General features: G+C 55.2%; 1 protein-coding gene across 2 annotated transcripts in view; it reads left to right on the top strand.

The window, feature by feature from the left end:
• Positions 1–13014: 13014 nt before the first annotated feature.
• Positions 13015–13610, top strand: part of PLPPR5 (phospholipid phosphatase related 5) — a 34469-nt gene continuing 33873 nt past the window's right edge. For both annotated transcript variants that reach the window (XM_081121613.1, XM_081121612.1), the window contains exon 1: positions 13015–13269. In XM_081121613.1, coding sequence (XP_080977739.1) covers positions 13033–13269 — 237 coding nt within the window. In that variant the 5' untranslated portion in view covers positions 13015–13032. The remainder of the gene's footprint in view (positions 13270–13610) is intronic.

Raw genomic sequence — 13610 nt, 5'->3', positions numbered from 1 at the left:
TATAATATAAATGTTGCTGCCAGTGCTCCATTTCCTGAAGTTATTTGCGAGTTTAGAGGTGCCGGCTTGCACGAAGGCGTAATGAACGCCAGGAGACTTGAACGCTGTCAGCCCAGTTCTAAACCGTGGCTAACTGGCTCGCTAATGCCCTGTGAGTTCCCGGGGCTGCACCGGGCTGCTCCGTCTAATTAGGTTGCATGCCCGCTGGGCACCGGCTGGGAGCGCTCGGCCAAGTTTTCCGTTCAGACCTAGTGCATTTATTTTTTGTCTCAAATTTCTTTTGCGTGAAATCTCAAAGAGTGGTATGCAAATCACCGCTTACATATTGTAAAAAGAACACATGGTTTATGGGACTAATACTTTCACTTAGCTGGAAAACCAGCCTCTGATTTTATGAAAGTTCTTTGGGGGTGTTACATAATTTTTTTTCAAAACAGTGACGGGAAAAACGCAGTGACACGTATAGATTAGACAGATGTAGGCCACCCTGTAGGACTCTATAGTTCTATGTCTGTAGAAAGGAATTAAAAAAAAATGATTCGCTACTATTTCCACCCAAAGCGTGGTAGACTAATTGGTTAGTTGTCCAGCTATTTAATCAGTAGCTCAAGAGACCTTCTGGAGTTTCCATTCCCTCAATAGGATGAACACATACTGACCCTGCGGGGGGACCTGGGATTTGGTTTTCGATGGGAACCCGGATCCCAGCAGGAAAGTCTCACCCGGCCGGCACAGTCTCCCCCACGCCCAGCTCCGGACCCACGTGGGTGGCGTTCCCGAAACAGGGCTCGAAGGGCTACATGCTGCACCGGGTTTGGGGGCTCGCCAAGGGGTTCTGTCTGGAGTGGGAAAGGGGGGGGCGGAAGGGCAGGGAGAAACAGGAGAGGCGGATTTGAGAAGCTTCACCACAGAAGCGGGACCGGGGCTTAAAACTTCAGCCTATCTTTTTGGGGGACACAGTTCTACCTACAAGACCAGGCATCTCCTGCTTCTTAAAGGAGCCAGGTAACTCCACCCTCCCCCCCCCCCCCAGGAAAGCTGAGTCGAAAGCCCTTTTCTGAGAAGTGTCCCTTGCATGGCCTACTTTTCTTTACCTCGCTGCTCAGCCATCCCGGCAGCCTCGTTTGAGAGCTGTCCCTCGGGTCCGCGTCAGCCGTCACTCCTGGTCTAATTAGGGGCACCACTCACTGCCTGGGCTTCGGTTCCCTGGGGCCCGAGTTCTCCTTTCCTGCGTCAGCCCTGCCTCCGGTGATGATGGCCTCCCTTGGAGGCTGACCTCGACCTCATTCTGCCTCCCTTGACCTTCGATTGACCTAGACTGCGGTAGTCGCAGCTCGGATTCAGGGAGCGCGCTTCTGAGCGGGGACCTCGGCCCAGCACTCTGCGGGCCTTGCCTCGGCTCACAGCGGAGGAAACGAATTCTGAGTGTGTGAGTGGGACGCATTCCTGACTTTGAATTGCAATGTCAGGATGAACTTGGGGTGTGTTTTCTCTACGAGACACAAAAATGATCTCTCTCCATCGAGAAGGCCTAGAAACCATGACTAACCTGGTGGCAATAAAGCAGATTTTGGTCTCTACATACCATTTCCCCCTCAAAGGAACCAAAGTACCTTGGAAAAAATAGCTGGCTCTAGATCCGGAGCAAAACATATCTGAGATGATCCTGGAACCTTTTATACCAGAAGCAAGGAGACCGACCATGGTAATTACAGTTCCATCCAAGGACCCAGCGAATCAGTGTGAAGATGCTCCTACCGGCCAAAAATGGAATAACTGGACTATAAATAAGACTAACAATCTAATGGATTTAAACACATCAGATACCTTTAAACCCACACATTTTAATTATATCTTCAGGGTGTCCCCAAAAATGTACACACGCTTTGACTAATGATTAATTCCAGGGGGTTAAATCTGAAAAGAAAGAAACATTGATTGAGCTCTCAGCTGCTACGTGTGTGTACATTTTTTGAGGGACATCCTGTATTTTTCCCCCAAATGTTTCATAATAATAAGGCACAAAATTAGGGTGATCAGCACAGTGCCTAACATGTAAAAGACAAAAGTTGGAGCTCTTATTTTATTACATCCTGAGAGTTGCTAGTGCTGCTCTGTAACTCATTTTATTCATGATTTTAGGTTAAGAATTTAATTTTCTATTGATACTAACGTGCTGATTCAAGGGAGCTCGTCGGATCATCTTAGTCCTTCTGGTCCTCCACTTTCCTGTCTTTAAAATGGGAACAAGTGAAAATCGATCGTTAATAAACTTTATTTTCCTGTGCTGCAAGTTACTGAAGAAGACCGTTATTAAAATGTCATGATTTTGCCTGTCACCAATGTTGCCACCGATAACATTGCTTTTGCCTTTTGTTTTTCACACAAAACTGTTTTAACTTTACATTTTCAAACGTGCTTGTCTTTCTCGTAGAAAGGGAGGGGCAGGACACGTCACTGACTGTCGCCGGCCGGTGCTGGGCCGTGTGCACAGCCTCGCGGGAGGCGTCTTCCGCTCGGCCTTTTTCTCAGGGGGTGCTGGTCAGAGGCGGCCCGTGACTTCGCCCAGCCTCCGACGGTGGCACCGGATCAGTCAGCGGCTTGGCACCGCTTGAGTGGCGCCGATACAGGGCTCATTAGGAAGGAGTCAGGGTCATAAGACCTTTTAGCTGCTCGAAGAGGAAAATAACTTTCTCTGACTTTTTCCCAGAAGCTAAGGGCAGAGGGGCAGGGGGTTGGCGGTGGTGTTGGGGGGTTGGGAACCTGAAGTCTGTCTTTCAGCTGCAAGACGAGGCTCGCTTCTCTCGGGGGTTTGGGTTTCCAAATCGGGGTGCCCAGGCCCTACCCCGTGCATCCTTCTAAACCCTTGCCTTTCAGCCGGGCTAGGGTGTTCTATTTTAGTGCACTCCTCACGTGCTCTGTGATCTAAAAGACAGACCTCGATACTGAAGCTGAATTGGAGAGGAAACAGGGCCTGTTTGTAGGGAAAGGGGGAGTCGCCAGCCGTCCCCACAGCATCACGCGGGTCGGGCTCGTAGAAGCACCCCGGGGCCCGCCTCACCTCGCCCTCCCTCCCGCCATCTCCTTCCAAACCCACCCCGGGAACAGGTTTCCCCTTCATTCTCTCATACTTCTGGCCTTTTGTTGTTGTTGTTAAGGTTCATCCGAGGACATTTTCCCACTGATTTGTAGAGAGAGCGGGAGGGAGGGGGGAGGAAGGGAAACATCTATGTGAGAGACAGCGACTGTGCAGGCCGACGCCCAACCCCTGAGCCACACCGGCCAGGGCACTTCTGTGGGCCTTGGCCATCAGATGTGTATGCTGGTCGTCCCTTTCCCGGGAAACAAAACAGAAATAAATAGGCTTTACCCCGCGATCCCCTCCAGCCACCGCTCCACGCCCCGGACATGACTGAGCCTCAAGCTACGGCGACAGCCGCCCTCTGAAGCCTGGCTTCCTCTCTGACCGTCACCAGCCCCGTGGCTCGGACTCTGCCCCGATTCCCCCGCCCGCTGGGCAGACTCGACCTGAGCCCGGCTCTCCTGCCCTTCGTGACCTCTCCCTCCTCGGTCTCCTCGGCTCCGGGAAACCGTCCGCATCTTCATTTCACCGGCTGCTCTACCGCCCCTCCCCCTCACATTTTCCTTCTCGACATTTCTAGACTATTGGGGCTCTTGGGGGCTGATACGTAACATCACTGGTTCCACGGCGTAATATTACAGCGATTGAAAACCAGACGCGGGCGGTCGGCAAATGGCTCTAAAGGTTACTAGAGACGGAGGCCACAAAGGGCGCGCTGTTCTCCGCCTCCCGCAGCCCAGGCCCGGCCTTGGAAAGAACCTACCGGAGGAGGCCGATTGCATCGTAGGGCAGGCACGTCCCCCGGGGCTGCTGTCTCCGGGACAGGGGAGCGAGGGGTGCACCGCCGGGTCCTCCAGCCTGCAAACAGGCGAGGCTCCGGTGGAAAGCGCGAGCCAGTGAAGGGCGCCCTGGCTCCCGGTGGAAGCCGCTGCCCCCGCTTGGGGGGCACGAGGCAGACGCGGGAGGGCTGTCCCTCGGGCGCTGGCCCCTCCGTGAGGCGACAGGAAGCTACGTGAACACACAGGCCCGCGGGACGCTTCTCGTTCTTGCGTAAGCCACCATCCTCACGTAGGTAATGCCCAAGTCCGAGCCTCGGCGCCTGGCGTGTTTCTAAACGCCACCATGTGAAACCCACGGCTTCCTCCCAGCGCCCCCGGCTGCGGTCCGTGGCTCTAGCCCTGCCCATCAGTGCACAGGGCATCTGCCCAAGTCGGGGCTCACAGCCTGGGAAATTCTTCCCCCATCGCGTGCTTCTGCGCCTCATTAGCCCAACTCAGGTGGGAATGCGGGAGAGACGCAGTGCTGCCCACGGATTGTACTTCTGCAGGGAATCTGACCCCCAGATTTGATTTATTCAGCATATTTGCAATTCAATGGGTTCTTCTCTGAAAGGGAAAGCTCATCAAGATGGGCTGCTGTGGTTTTACAGAGTAATTCACAATTTTCAGCTCATTTATATGTGCTTTGCGGTGTGTGGTGTAAATACTTGCCAAGCGTGCGGGCACACGGGGGCTCTGTCCCCCTGAAACGCACGTTTGTGAAGCTGGAAAGACTGAGCACGTGGTACTGTGGTTTGACCTTACAGATGCATGTTGACCCTCCAGGTTAATGAGCCCCATTGACTCAGCCCCTCGTTTCAAGGTTAATAGTAACCAGTGCTTCTGGGCACCCTACAGCTGATAGTACTTTTCCACGCAGAGTCACCCATTGAGTATCGTGCCGGAGGCCTCGGGAAAGCTCGATCACCCTGAGCTACAGAAGAGCCACGTAGAAGGCCACCTCCTCCTCCCCAGCCTGTCCCCTACCCTTCAGTGATGCTGGACCCAAGCCAATCCTGAGGACAATGTTCGGCTTCGATCTGGCAAGTGGACGTGACCAGTGGACGTGGCCAGTGGACGTGGCCCGAGGGTGACCCGCTACCTTGCAGGACCACATTAAATCCCGATCCACTTTTTCCACCAGCCCCAGCCCCCTTCCAAACTCCATTGTCTAGGCTCGATTGGCCCAAATGTGCTTTTGCCAACCTCTCTTTCCTACTCCTCTAGTTCCCTCAGGAACTGGTGTTTTCCCCTAACCGGGGTGCATGGTGCCCATTTCTACCACCGGCTACCCTGGGAAGGAGCGCGGCTAGGAGGGCCGTGTCCGCACTCTCCCCAGCTGTTGCATGGGGTGTCCCTCTTAGTCCCACTGATACGTTCACCCTATTTCTTAGGCTAGAAAATGTGCATCCCAACTTCAGAAGACTGTGGCAGGTGCCTATCCGTCTCCATAATTCCCGAGAACACTATTTTATCATCCAAATACAGGTGAGTCAGGGTTTACACCTTCCATTCAGGACCACAAATTCCCACAAGGTATAGCACCTTCATGTGTAAGAAGCAAAAACAACCCTGTAAAAACATCTGAAGTCTTACTGGCATAGTGGCATCTTTCCTACAATTTTTCCACCCTTCAAGTTTTCCCTTTTCTCTTTTCATTGACGTTGGGGGTGCGGTGTCTGCGTAGTAACGCGTGAATCGTTCAGATAGCTGGCACAGCAGTTGGGATGCACACAGCCACGTCGCCCCGAAGAACTCCCCTGTCCTATTTCTTGTGGCCACACCGCACCCCAAGTCCTGGTCCCTGATCTGTTCTCCACCCCTGGGGAGGTGTCTTTTCAAGAATGACATGCACATAGAGTCGCAGAGTAGGTGCTCCTCTGAGACTGGCTTCTTTCACTCAGCATAAGGCCTCTGAGCTTCATCCAAGTTATAGAGTTTGATTCCTTTTCATTACTGAGTACTAGTCCCTAACGCGCATCTATCGCAGCTTGTTTAAGTGCGTGTTTAACATATTTACATCAAACATAAGTGGTATTTGTAGAGTTGGAACACTGTATTAAAAATTGTCAATACGATGCCATAAAAATTTCTTGGGCGCCAGCCAGCTCTAGATTCAAACATCTTCTGCTACTTGATCATGGGCAAGTGGGAGAAAATCTCTCTGAGAGTCAGATTTGGCAAAGTGGGAGGGAATGGGGCTTATTTTGTAGAGTTCTAGAGATAACTAAGTAAGATCCCAGCGCGGGAAGCGCCTGGCACCTAGCAGACAGTCGGGCGTGTCTGTCCTTCCTTCCATCTGCCATCAAGTCAGGGGCGCACAGGGGATATTTCTAGAAAATTTTATTATCTTCATTTCAGGTGTGGAAACTCCTAATGCCGACTTTCATCTGACTGGTTTTGTTAGCAGACGGTGAGTTTCCGGAGGCCGGGTGTTGGGTAAGGTTGCTTTGAGCAGCCCCAGAGACCTGGGACTATAGGACGTGACAATGGCACGGGGTGGGCGCATGTTTTCCCGCCCCTTGTCACGCAGCCGTGGCCAGCGGGGGAGAGGGCCACGCTGACATGCGAAGGCGGCCGGGTGACTCGCCGGCCCGGGAGCCTCCCGAGCAGCCTCACGCACCCGGCCCCGGACCGTCCCCCCCGGGAGCCGACTGGCTGCCAGCCTGGAGCGGGCGTCGGCTTTATCAGCGCGAGCGAGAAGCGGCGGTTACACTGCCGACCCGAAGATGGTGCAGGCGCTGAGCCCACGCTCTCCCTGTTTTGTGCATTGTATGCTTCCGGCCGCACCCCGGGGTGAGGGTGTCCCTCAGACACCAGATTTGTGGCCTGAAGCCACGCCGAGGGGGGCCCGGCTGTCACGCGCTTCCTGAGTTTTACAACCAGGGAACCCAAGTTCACTTGGTCCCAAACTTAACTCTAAGGAGTCCAAGCGGAAACCTATCACCCACAGGGAGACGCAGGCAACGTTTAAAAATAAGCAAATATAATTTGTTGTTTCCTAATGTTATAATTTATGAGGTAATAACCTGCATTTTCAGTAATCAAGCGCATTTCTAGTGGCCTTGTACAGGGCGATTTACTTGAAATTGCTCGTAATCAAGTATTTGTCGCCTGTAGCAGCAGTCTACTAGGGTGTCACGAATAAGACAGTCTAACGTACTGAACCGGGAGAGCAGGGAGATACTATGGGCTGAAGTATGCCTCCCCGCCCCCAATTTATGTGTTGAAGCTTTGACCCCCAGTGTAACCGTCTGGAGATGGGGCCTTGGGGGTAACGAAGGTGGAGCAGGGCGCAGGCCGGCAGAGGCGTTCCTCGAGGCGGAACAGGCACGGGCGCTCCCCCCACGCGAACACGAGGAAAGGCGGGCCTCACGGAGCCCAACCCCGCCAGCACGTGCGGCCTCCAGAGCTGTGAAAACACAAACGGCAGCCCAGGCTGAAGCAGGTGCCCATCCCCGATCCCCCCGGGCCTCCCAGTTCTGGTTCAGCAGCTAAGCTGGACGGTCGCATGTCAAAGGGACGTGGGGCATCTGCCCCTCAAGCCTGTGGTCTCACTGCCAGGCCCACTAACCACCGAAAACTCTGCCCCTCGGCGCAGCTTCCTTCACGCTGCTGCAGAAATGAAAACAGGTGATTAAGAGCCCGAGTCCTGCAAACTGGGCTCCACACGCCCTGCAGGCCCCAGGTGAGTGGCCCAGGCTCCGTGGAGGTATTCCAGGGCCGCCTCTCGGGGACACTCCCACCAGGACCGATGACGTCGCATCTCTCCCGTGCACTGGCGTCGTCGTGAGGGTCAGAGAGGCGCGAGGAAAACACAGCCCTGTTTCTCTCGAGAAAACAAAAACCTATCTCAGGCTTTTGTCCCTACAAAACGTCCAGACCGTATCCTACCATCCGTAAGGACAAAAGCCAGTCTCCTAAGTCGCATCACTATAGTAATGGACAGTAATAACCGAGCTTCAAGATAATGGCTGTGTCAGATCACCGAGGAAAGATGGAATCTATTCAGAAAAAATGGATGGCTAATTTAATAGTCGGGGCAAAAACACGTAGAAGGTTTCTGTTAATAAAAGCAGTGGTTCCCCAGGATACCCTTCTCCTTTATGAGACTTCTGTGAAGTTAATTAAGGTTTTTCTATTCATGTTCTATTTTTATTGGAGATCTATAAGAGCCAAAAAAATTAAAGCAAGTCATCGGTGAGCAGAAACCAAACTGAAGTGTTTCATTATGTATCACATTACATCGAGGCCACCGTTACCCATGGAAGCATAAGGATATGACTGATATAATGAACTATGACTAATCACACCGGGTTTAATAAGCCACAGGGATCATCAGAAAACAAAGCAATAAGCAATACTATGTTGCGCTTCCCCGACTTCCTTTCAGAGCCGGACATTATGTAACTAGTTCCATTTAAGGGTAACGTGTTCCACTCTTCGGTATCTTCCAAGTCAGCAATTAAGACATTATTTTCTTTCCTTAACCCAAAATTATCTTCCTTGCTTATAGTTGTAAACTCTCAGGGGGAAAAAGTTCAGTAATTTAGTAATCCACTTAAGTAGGATGAAATTTAGGGCAGGGAAATTCAAGCCCTCACAAAACACTAGCATTTTGAAAATCGCCTGATTCCAACCTCGTCGTTGATAATGGTCCGCCTACGACCACGAAGAGCCATTCTGAGCGTCTAGTTTCCGCTCTCTCTCTGTTTCCATCATGACCCAGTTCACTGAACCAAACCCACGCCGACGGGCGTTCACCTTCGACAGGGGACCTGCAGCTGTCACCAGCACGGTTTGCCCCGTGAGTTCCGCAGCACAGCGGGATGGGTGGTTTTGTTTAGGACGGTCCTCGATCACAGCACAGCGATGGCTTCCAGGTGTCTCCAGGCACCGTGACGTTACAGCTCAGAGAGACTGCCGCAGGCACGTTTCCGAATGGATCCGTGGACCCGCTGCCGAGCCAGCGGTGGCGGGATTGATACACCCGGGTGCTGGAGAGCAGCGATCGCCGTAGCTGCCATGTAGTCGGTGTGGCCTGGGCCCTGCGCTACGTCACGGCGACGTAGGCAACATCGTTAGGATAGTGTTGGGACTGAGAGATTGCAACGAGTTGGCCAAGATCCCATAATTATGAAGCTGCCGAGCAAGGCTGTGAACTCAGGTCTGCTGAGCTCGGCCCTTGGGCTTCACTGTCATCCTGCTGACGCAGCCCCAGGTTGTTTCCCTTACTCACTGGGCAGAGTGGCTCTCAGGGGTCCTGCACACTGTGAAGCATCCCCTGATGTTATGTTTTATATCATTGAAACATATGGCGAGCAATTCAATATTCCCTGACGTGGAAACAGACCAGGCAGCGATCAGTCTGAGTTTTTGGGGTTGGCACTCAGCGCTGGGGAGAAAATCCAGGACCCACCCAGACTAGGGATTCCCTCCTCCTGGCTCTAACATGTCCCGCAATACGGATTTGCCCAATGCTTTAAGGTTTACGAAGTGTTTTATAAATGTGGGCCTTTCAATGTCTTTGTAAAGATTTACTAACCCAGTTTCACAGGTGAGCGACCTGGGAGTCAAGGAGGCTAGTGACCGGCGTGGCCACAAGAGCATGCTCCAGTCGGTAATTATCAGCATGTTCCGACTAATAATTTAAAATTTCAATTTTAATATAGGCGTATTCAGTTGATAACATATTAGTTACGTTGTTCTATTCTTTCCCAGGTTTAATATTTTTATAAATCTGGGCTCTTTTCCTTAGTCTGGCAATGCCATGCCCATACCTTCGGTGAACTGTATATAACTAGGTTCTCGAATAAACCACGTGCTCTGTGGTTCTGTTTTGATAACTATTCTAGCTGAAGACAAGTTCCACTTGTCCCAGTCAGACGCATCTGGCCTTTGAGGTAAATACCCCCTTACAGCGGCACCTGAAAGACAGACAGACAAGTTACTCTAATAGCTGTTTTTCTTCCCGTTTCCTTGAGAAAATAGCTACCTCCTACATCAGGCTCTGAAGGCATTCCGCGAGGAAGCAGTGTGCTGTGATGTCAATGATAAGAGGTCGGCCCTGGCTGGGTGGCTCAGTTGCTTGGAGTGTCCCAGGCACCAAAAGGCTGCAGGCTCGATCCCCGGTCCCCGCACACACCTGGGTTTTGGGTTCAATCCCCAGTCAGGGCGTGTACGGGGTCAACCCATCAATGTTTCTCCCCCCCCCCCGCCCTTCCTCCCTCTCTAAAATCAATAAAAAAAACACATATCCTCGGGTGAAGATAAAAAAAATAAAAATAAAATGAAGAAACACGCTAATAAGGACCTTCATTACGCCAAGTACTCTACATATTCTCATTTAATTGTGAAACTAAGCCCAGAGATAAGAAAGATTAGTTCATTCTGTCCCCAAAGTGCAGGCTTGAGAAGGTAAAGCAACCAGCCCACAGGCACATACGCAGCTCAGGCTCTTTCCTCCGCTTCGCCCCATTTGTGAGTAACCAACCTGCTAAAATATTCATGGAGGCTCAGTTCAGCGATGGCACCTTTATAACGCGAGCTAACTTCCATCTCAGGGATGGATCGTTAGCCAACCATGAGTCATCCAACAACAACGTTTGGTCACCGAATATGAACAAATGATGGGGACACTGAGAATTCTGAGGGGAAGTGAAGTCTTCCTCTCGGGTCGGCTAGCATCCGGGAGAGGAGACGGGATGTGCACAAATCTATAGAAAACCGTATACGCGGGTGGAAGCATGGACACCCCCAGGGCCGTTTCGCAAGCAGTAAAGCAAGGACGGGACTGGGGTGGAGGCCAGCACGCCCCGGTTAAGGCAGGAGAGGTGCATTTACGGCTAGGAGTTAAATTTCACAGGATTTCAACACAATAAAGGAGCTCATTCTGTGCTGGATAATTAACTGTGATGAACCTCGTACCAGCCTCGCAAAGGTGATGAAACTCAGCAGAAAGGGGTCAGGCACCTGGCCCAGGTTTGCAGAGCTGCTAAGTGGCAGAGCTGGGCTGTGAACCGAGGCAGCTCCGGAGCGGCCTCTCTACACTGACCCGTGCCTTGCGTGTCAGGGTGCCGTGTGAGCGTGCGGACTGCGTTTACCTGGGGACGTGGAGATTGGGATTCCTAACCCGTGACACCAATTTTATACGTGAAAACACTCCCCTGTTGTTCTCGGAGGAGCAAGTTCATTGATTTACTCCACGGATGCTTCTTGAACACCTACAGGGTGCCTGCCATGCGGTGCTCCCCCCGGGGACAGAGCAGTGAGCAGGGCAGGCAGGGACCCCGCTTTGCTGCTGGAACTGTGCTGGGCACTCACCACATCCACAAGGCATTACGATGCATTTTCATTTAGAAAATTATGCATGTTTTCATTAGCTTGACTACATTAGCTACATTAGACTCTCCTTAATCCAAAGGTATGGGTGAGAACTACCCTTAAAAATGAACAGCGTTCTTCCAAACATTCCATTAAATCGGAAGGTTTGGGGGAGTCCTGTGTAGAACCAGAGGAGCAGTTTAAACTGCCTTAGAATGATCTTCTGAATGGAGAAATAAACCATGACACTTTGTAGCAGCCCTACCGTCTGCCTGGCATAATGTTACCATATCACCGGCAGCCGCTGGGGTCCACTTAGGAGCAGTTTCCTCCCACGGCCCCAAACTGCTTATTGCAAGTGTTGCGCCGCGTCACCCATCCGGTAAACGCGTGGTCAGCGGCTATTAAACGACGGTCGTAAACAGCGCCGAGGGTTAGGTGCCCACGCTGAAGGAGTTCACCCGGCCATCGGAGGCGCGTCCTCAAACTACCACTCACCTGCCACATTTAAATGACCTTTTTAGTCTAACAGTGTTGCTTTTTGCTGATGACAAAGGCCCGCCTCCAAAAATCACTGAGGTACATACAGCCCGTTAAAAGGAACGAACCCTCCAGGAACCCGGGAGGGGATCCTGTCTTAGGAAGGGCAGGACCCTGGGGATATTTCCACCCCCCTGCCTCCTGCACATGGAGGGGGTGGGGGGTGAGCTGTGTCAGGCTCTGGGGCCCCTGCCCCCCAGGCCTGCTGTTTAAACTTGTCGCGCAAGACAGGACCCGCACGGCCTCACGAGCCGGGCTCGGCACACCTGTGCGGTTCCACAGCGCCTTCCCCGCCCACGCGTGTCCGCCCACGCAGGGCGCGTCCCCCGTGCATGTTCTGTATGCATGTTCCGTATGCATGCGGTGCGCGCCCGCCTGTCTCGGCTCCCGGCCCAGGGGGAGTCGGGCCGTTCCCGGGGACTCAGGGACCAGCGAGAGGAGCCAAAGTGCCCTTCCCCCCTGGCAGCTGCCCCGCCGGGCGCCCGGAGCGGCCCTGGCCTGTCTCACCAGCAGCTCGGAATGGGAGACGCAGGATGGGCAGGCGGGGCGAGGGGCCGCCGTGCAGGAGACGGCGAGGGGGAGCCCTGCGCAGAGCCCCGGAGCTGGCGGGGAGGCAGGGGCTCGGCATCCCCAGGCCCCTGGGGTGATTTCCCCCCGGCGCCCGGAAACCAGCGCCGGGCGTGGGTCCCGCGCGGGGCCGAGCCAGCCGAGGGGGCGCCGGCTGACAGTCGCCGCGCGGCCGCCGCCGCTGGGCGCTTCGGCGGCGTTTGCGCTCCGCAGACGCGTGCACGCTCCGTCCTCCCCGGCGCGGTGCGGGTTCCCTAACCGCCCGGCGGCTGCCTCGGAGGGGAGTTCCCTGCAGCTCCTTCCCTGCCGCCTCCCCGCCCGCGCCCCCCTCCCCCCGTTCTGGGTTTTCTCCCCGCGAGGAGCTAACCGGGCTCCGCCGCGTGCGCCCTCCGAGGGGCGCAGGTGTCGCTGTCCGGGCTGCGGCCGCCGCTCCGCCGACGCCGCCTCCTCCGCGCCGGCCTGGGGGCTTGACCGGCGCCTCTGCGCCGCGGATGCTCCCGCGCCCGGGACTCCCCGCCCTCCCGCGCGACCCCGCGCCCGGGCGGGCGGCGCTTGCGGAGGGCAGGGGGCGGGGAGGGGAGCGGGGGCCCGTCCGGTAGCCGCCTCCGCCGCCCGCCGCGCCTCGCAGCCCGGCCCCGCGGCGCCTCCTCCGCGCGCCGCCCGCCCGCCCGCCCGCGCGCGGCTGCTGGCGCCCCGAGCTGCATGCCCCCGCCGGCCGCGGCGCTCCCCAGCAGCATGCTCTATTTCCAGATGGTGATCATGGCAGGCACCGTGATGCTGGCGTACTACTTCGAGTACACGGACACGTTCGCCGTGAATGTGCAGGGCTTCTTCTGCCACGACAGCGCCTACCGCAAGCCCTACCCCGGCCCGGAGGACAGCAGCGCCGTGCCGCCCGCGCTCCTCTACTCGCTGGCCGCCGGGGTCCCCGTGCTCGTGGTAAGCCCGGCGCCCGCCCGCGCCCGCGCCCTTCTTCGGGGTGGAGGCCCCGCCGAGGGCCGGGCGCCGCCGCCTTTGCCTCCCGGGTGCCTCCCAGCTGCGGGCGGCCCCCTCCCCAGAGGACATCTAGGGCGCGTCAGGGTGGGTGCGGAGGAGGCCCCCTTGTACCTCCCCCACGCGCCACCCCGCACCCCTGCGGCCGCTGCAGTGTCGGGCGACGGGGTGGGGGAGGGGTCGGAGGGGCTGTCCGAGGTGCTTGGGTGGGGGTCGGGGCCTGGGCCTGGCGGTGGGGGTGAGCCACTGGGGTGCATCTTGACTCCATGGGCTCGGTGGCCTTGCGC

The sequence above is a fragment of the Miniopterus schreibersii genome (assembly GCF_964146895.1).
Source record: "Miniopterus schreibersii genome assembly, chromosome: 19".
Classification (NCBI taxonomy): Eukaryota; Metazoa; Chordata; class Mammalia; order Chiroptera; family Miniopteridae; genus Miniopterus; species Miniopterus schreibersii.
Note: the sequence above shows the minus strand (reverse complement) of the source record. Positions and strands in the feature narration are given on the sequence as shown.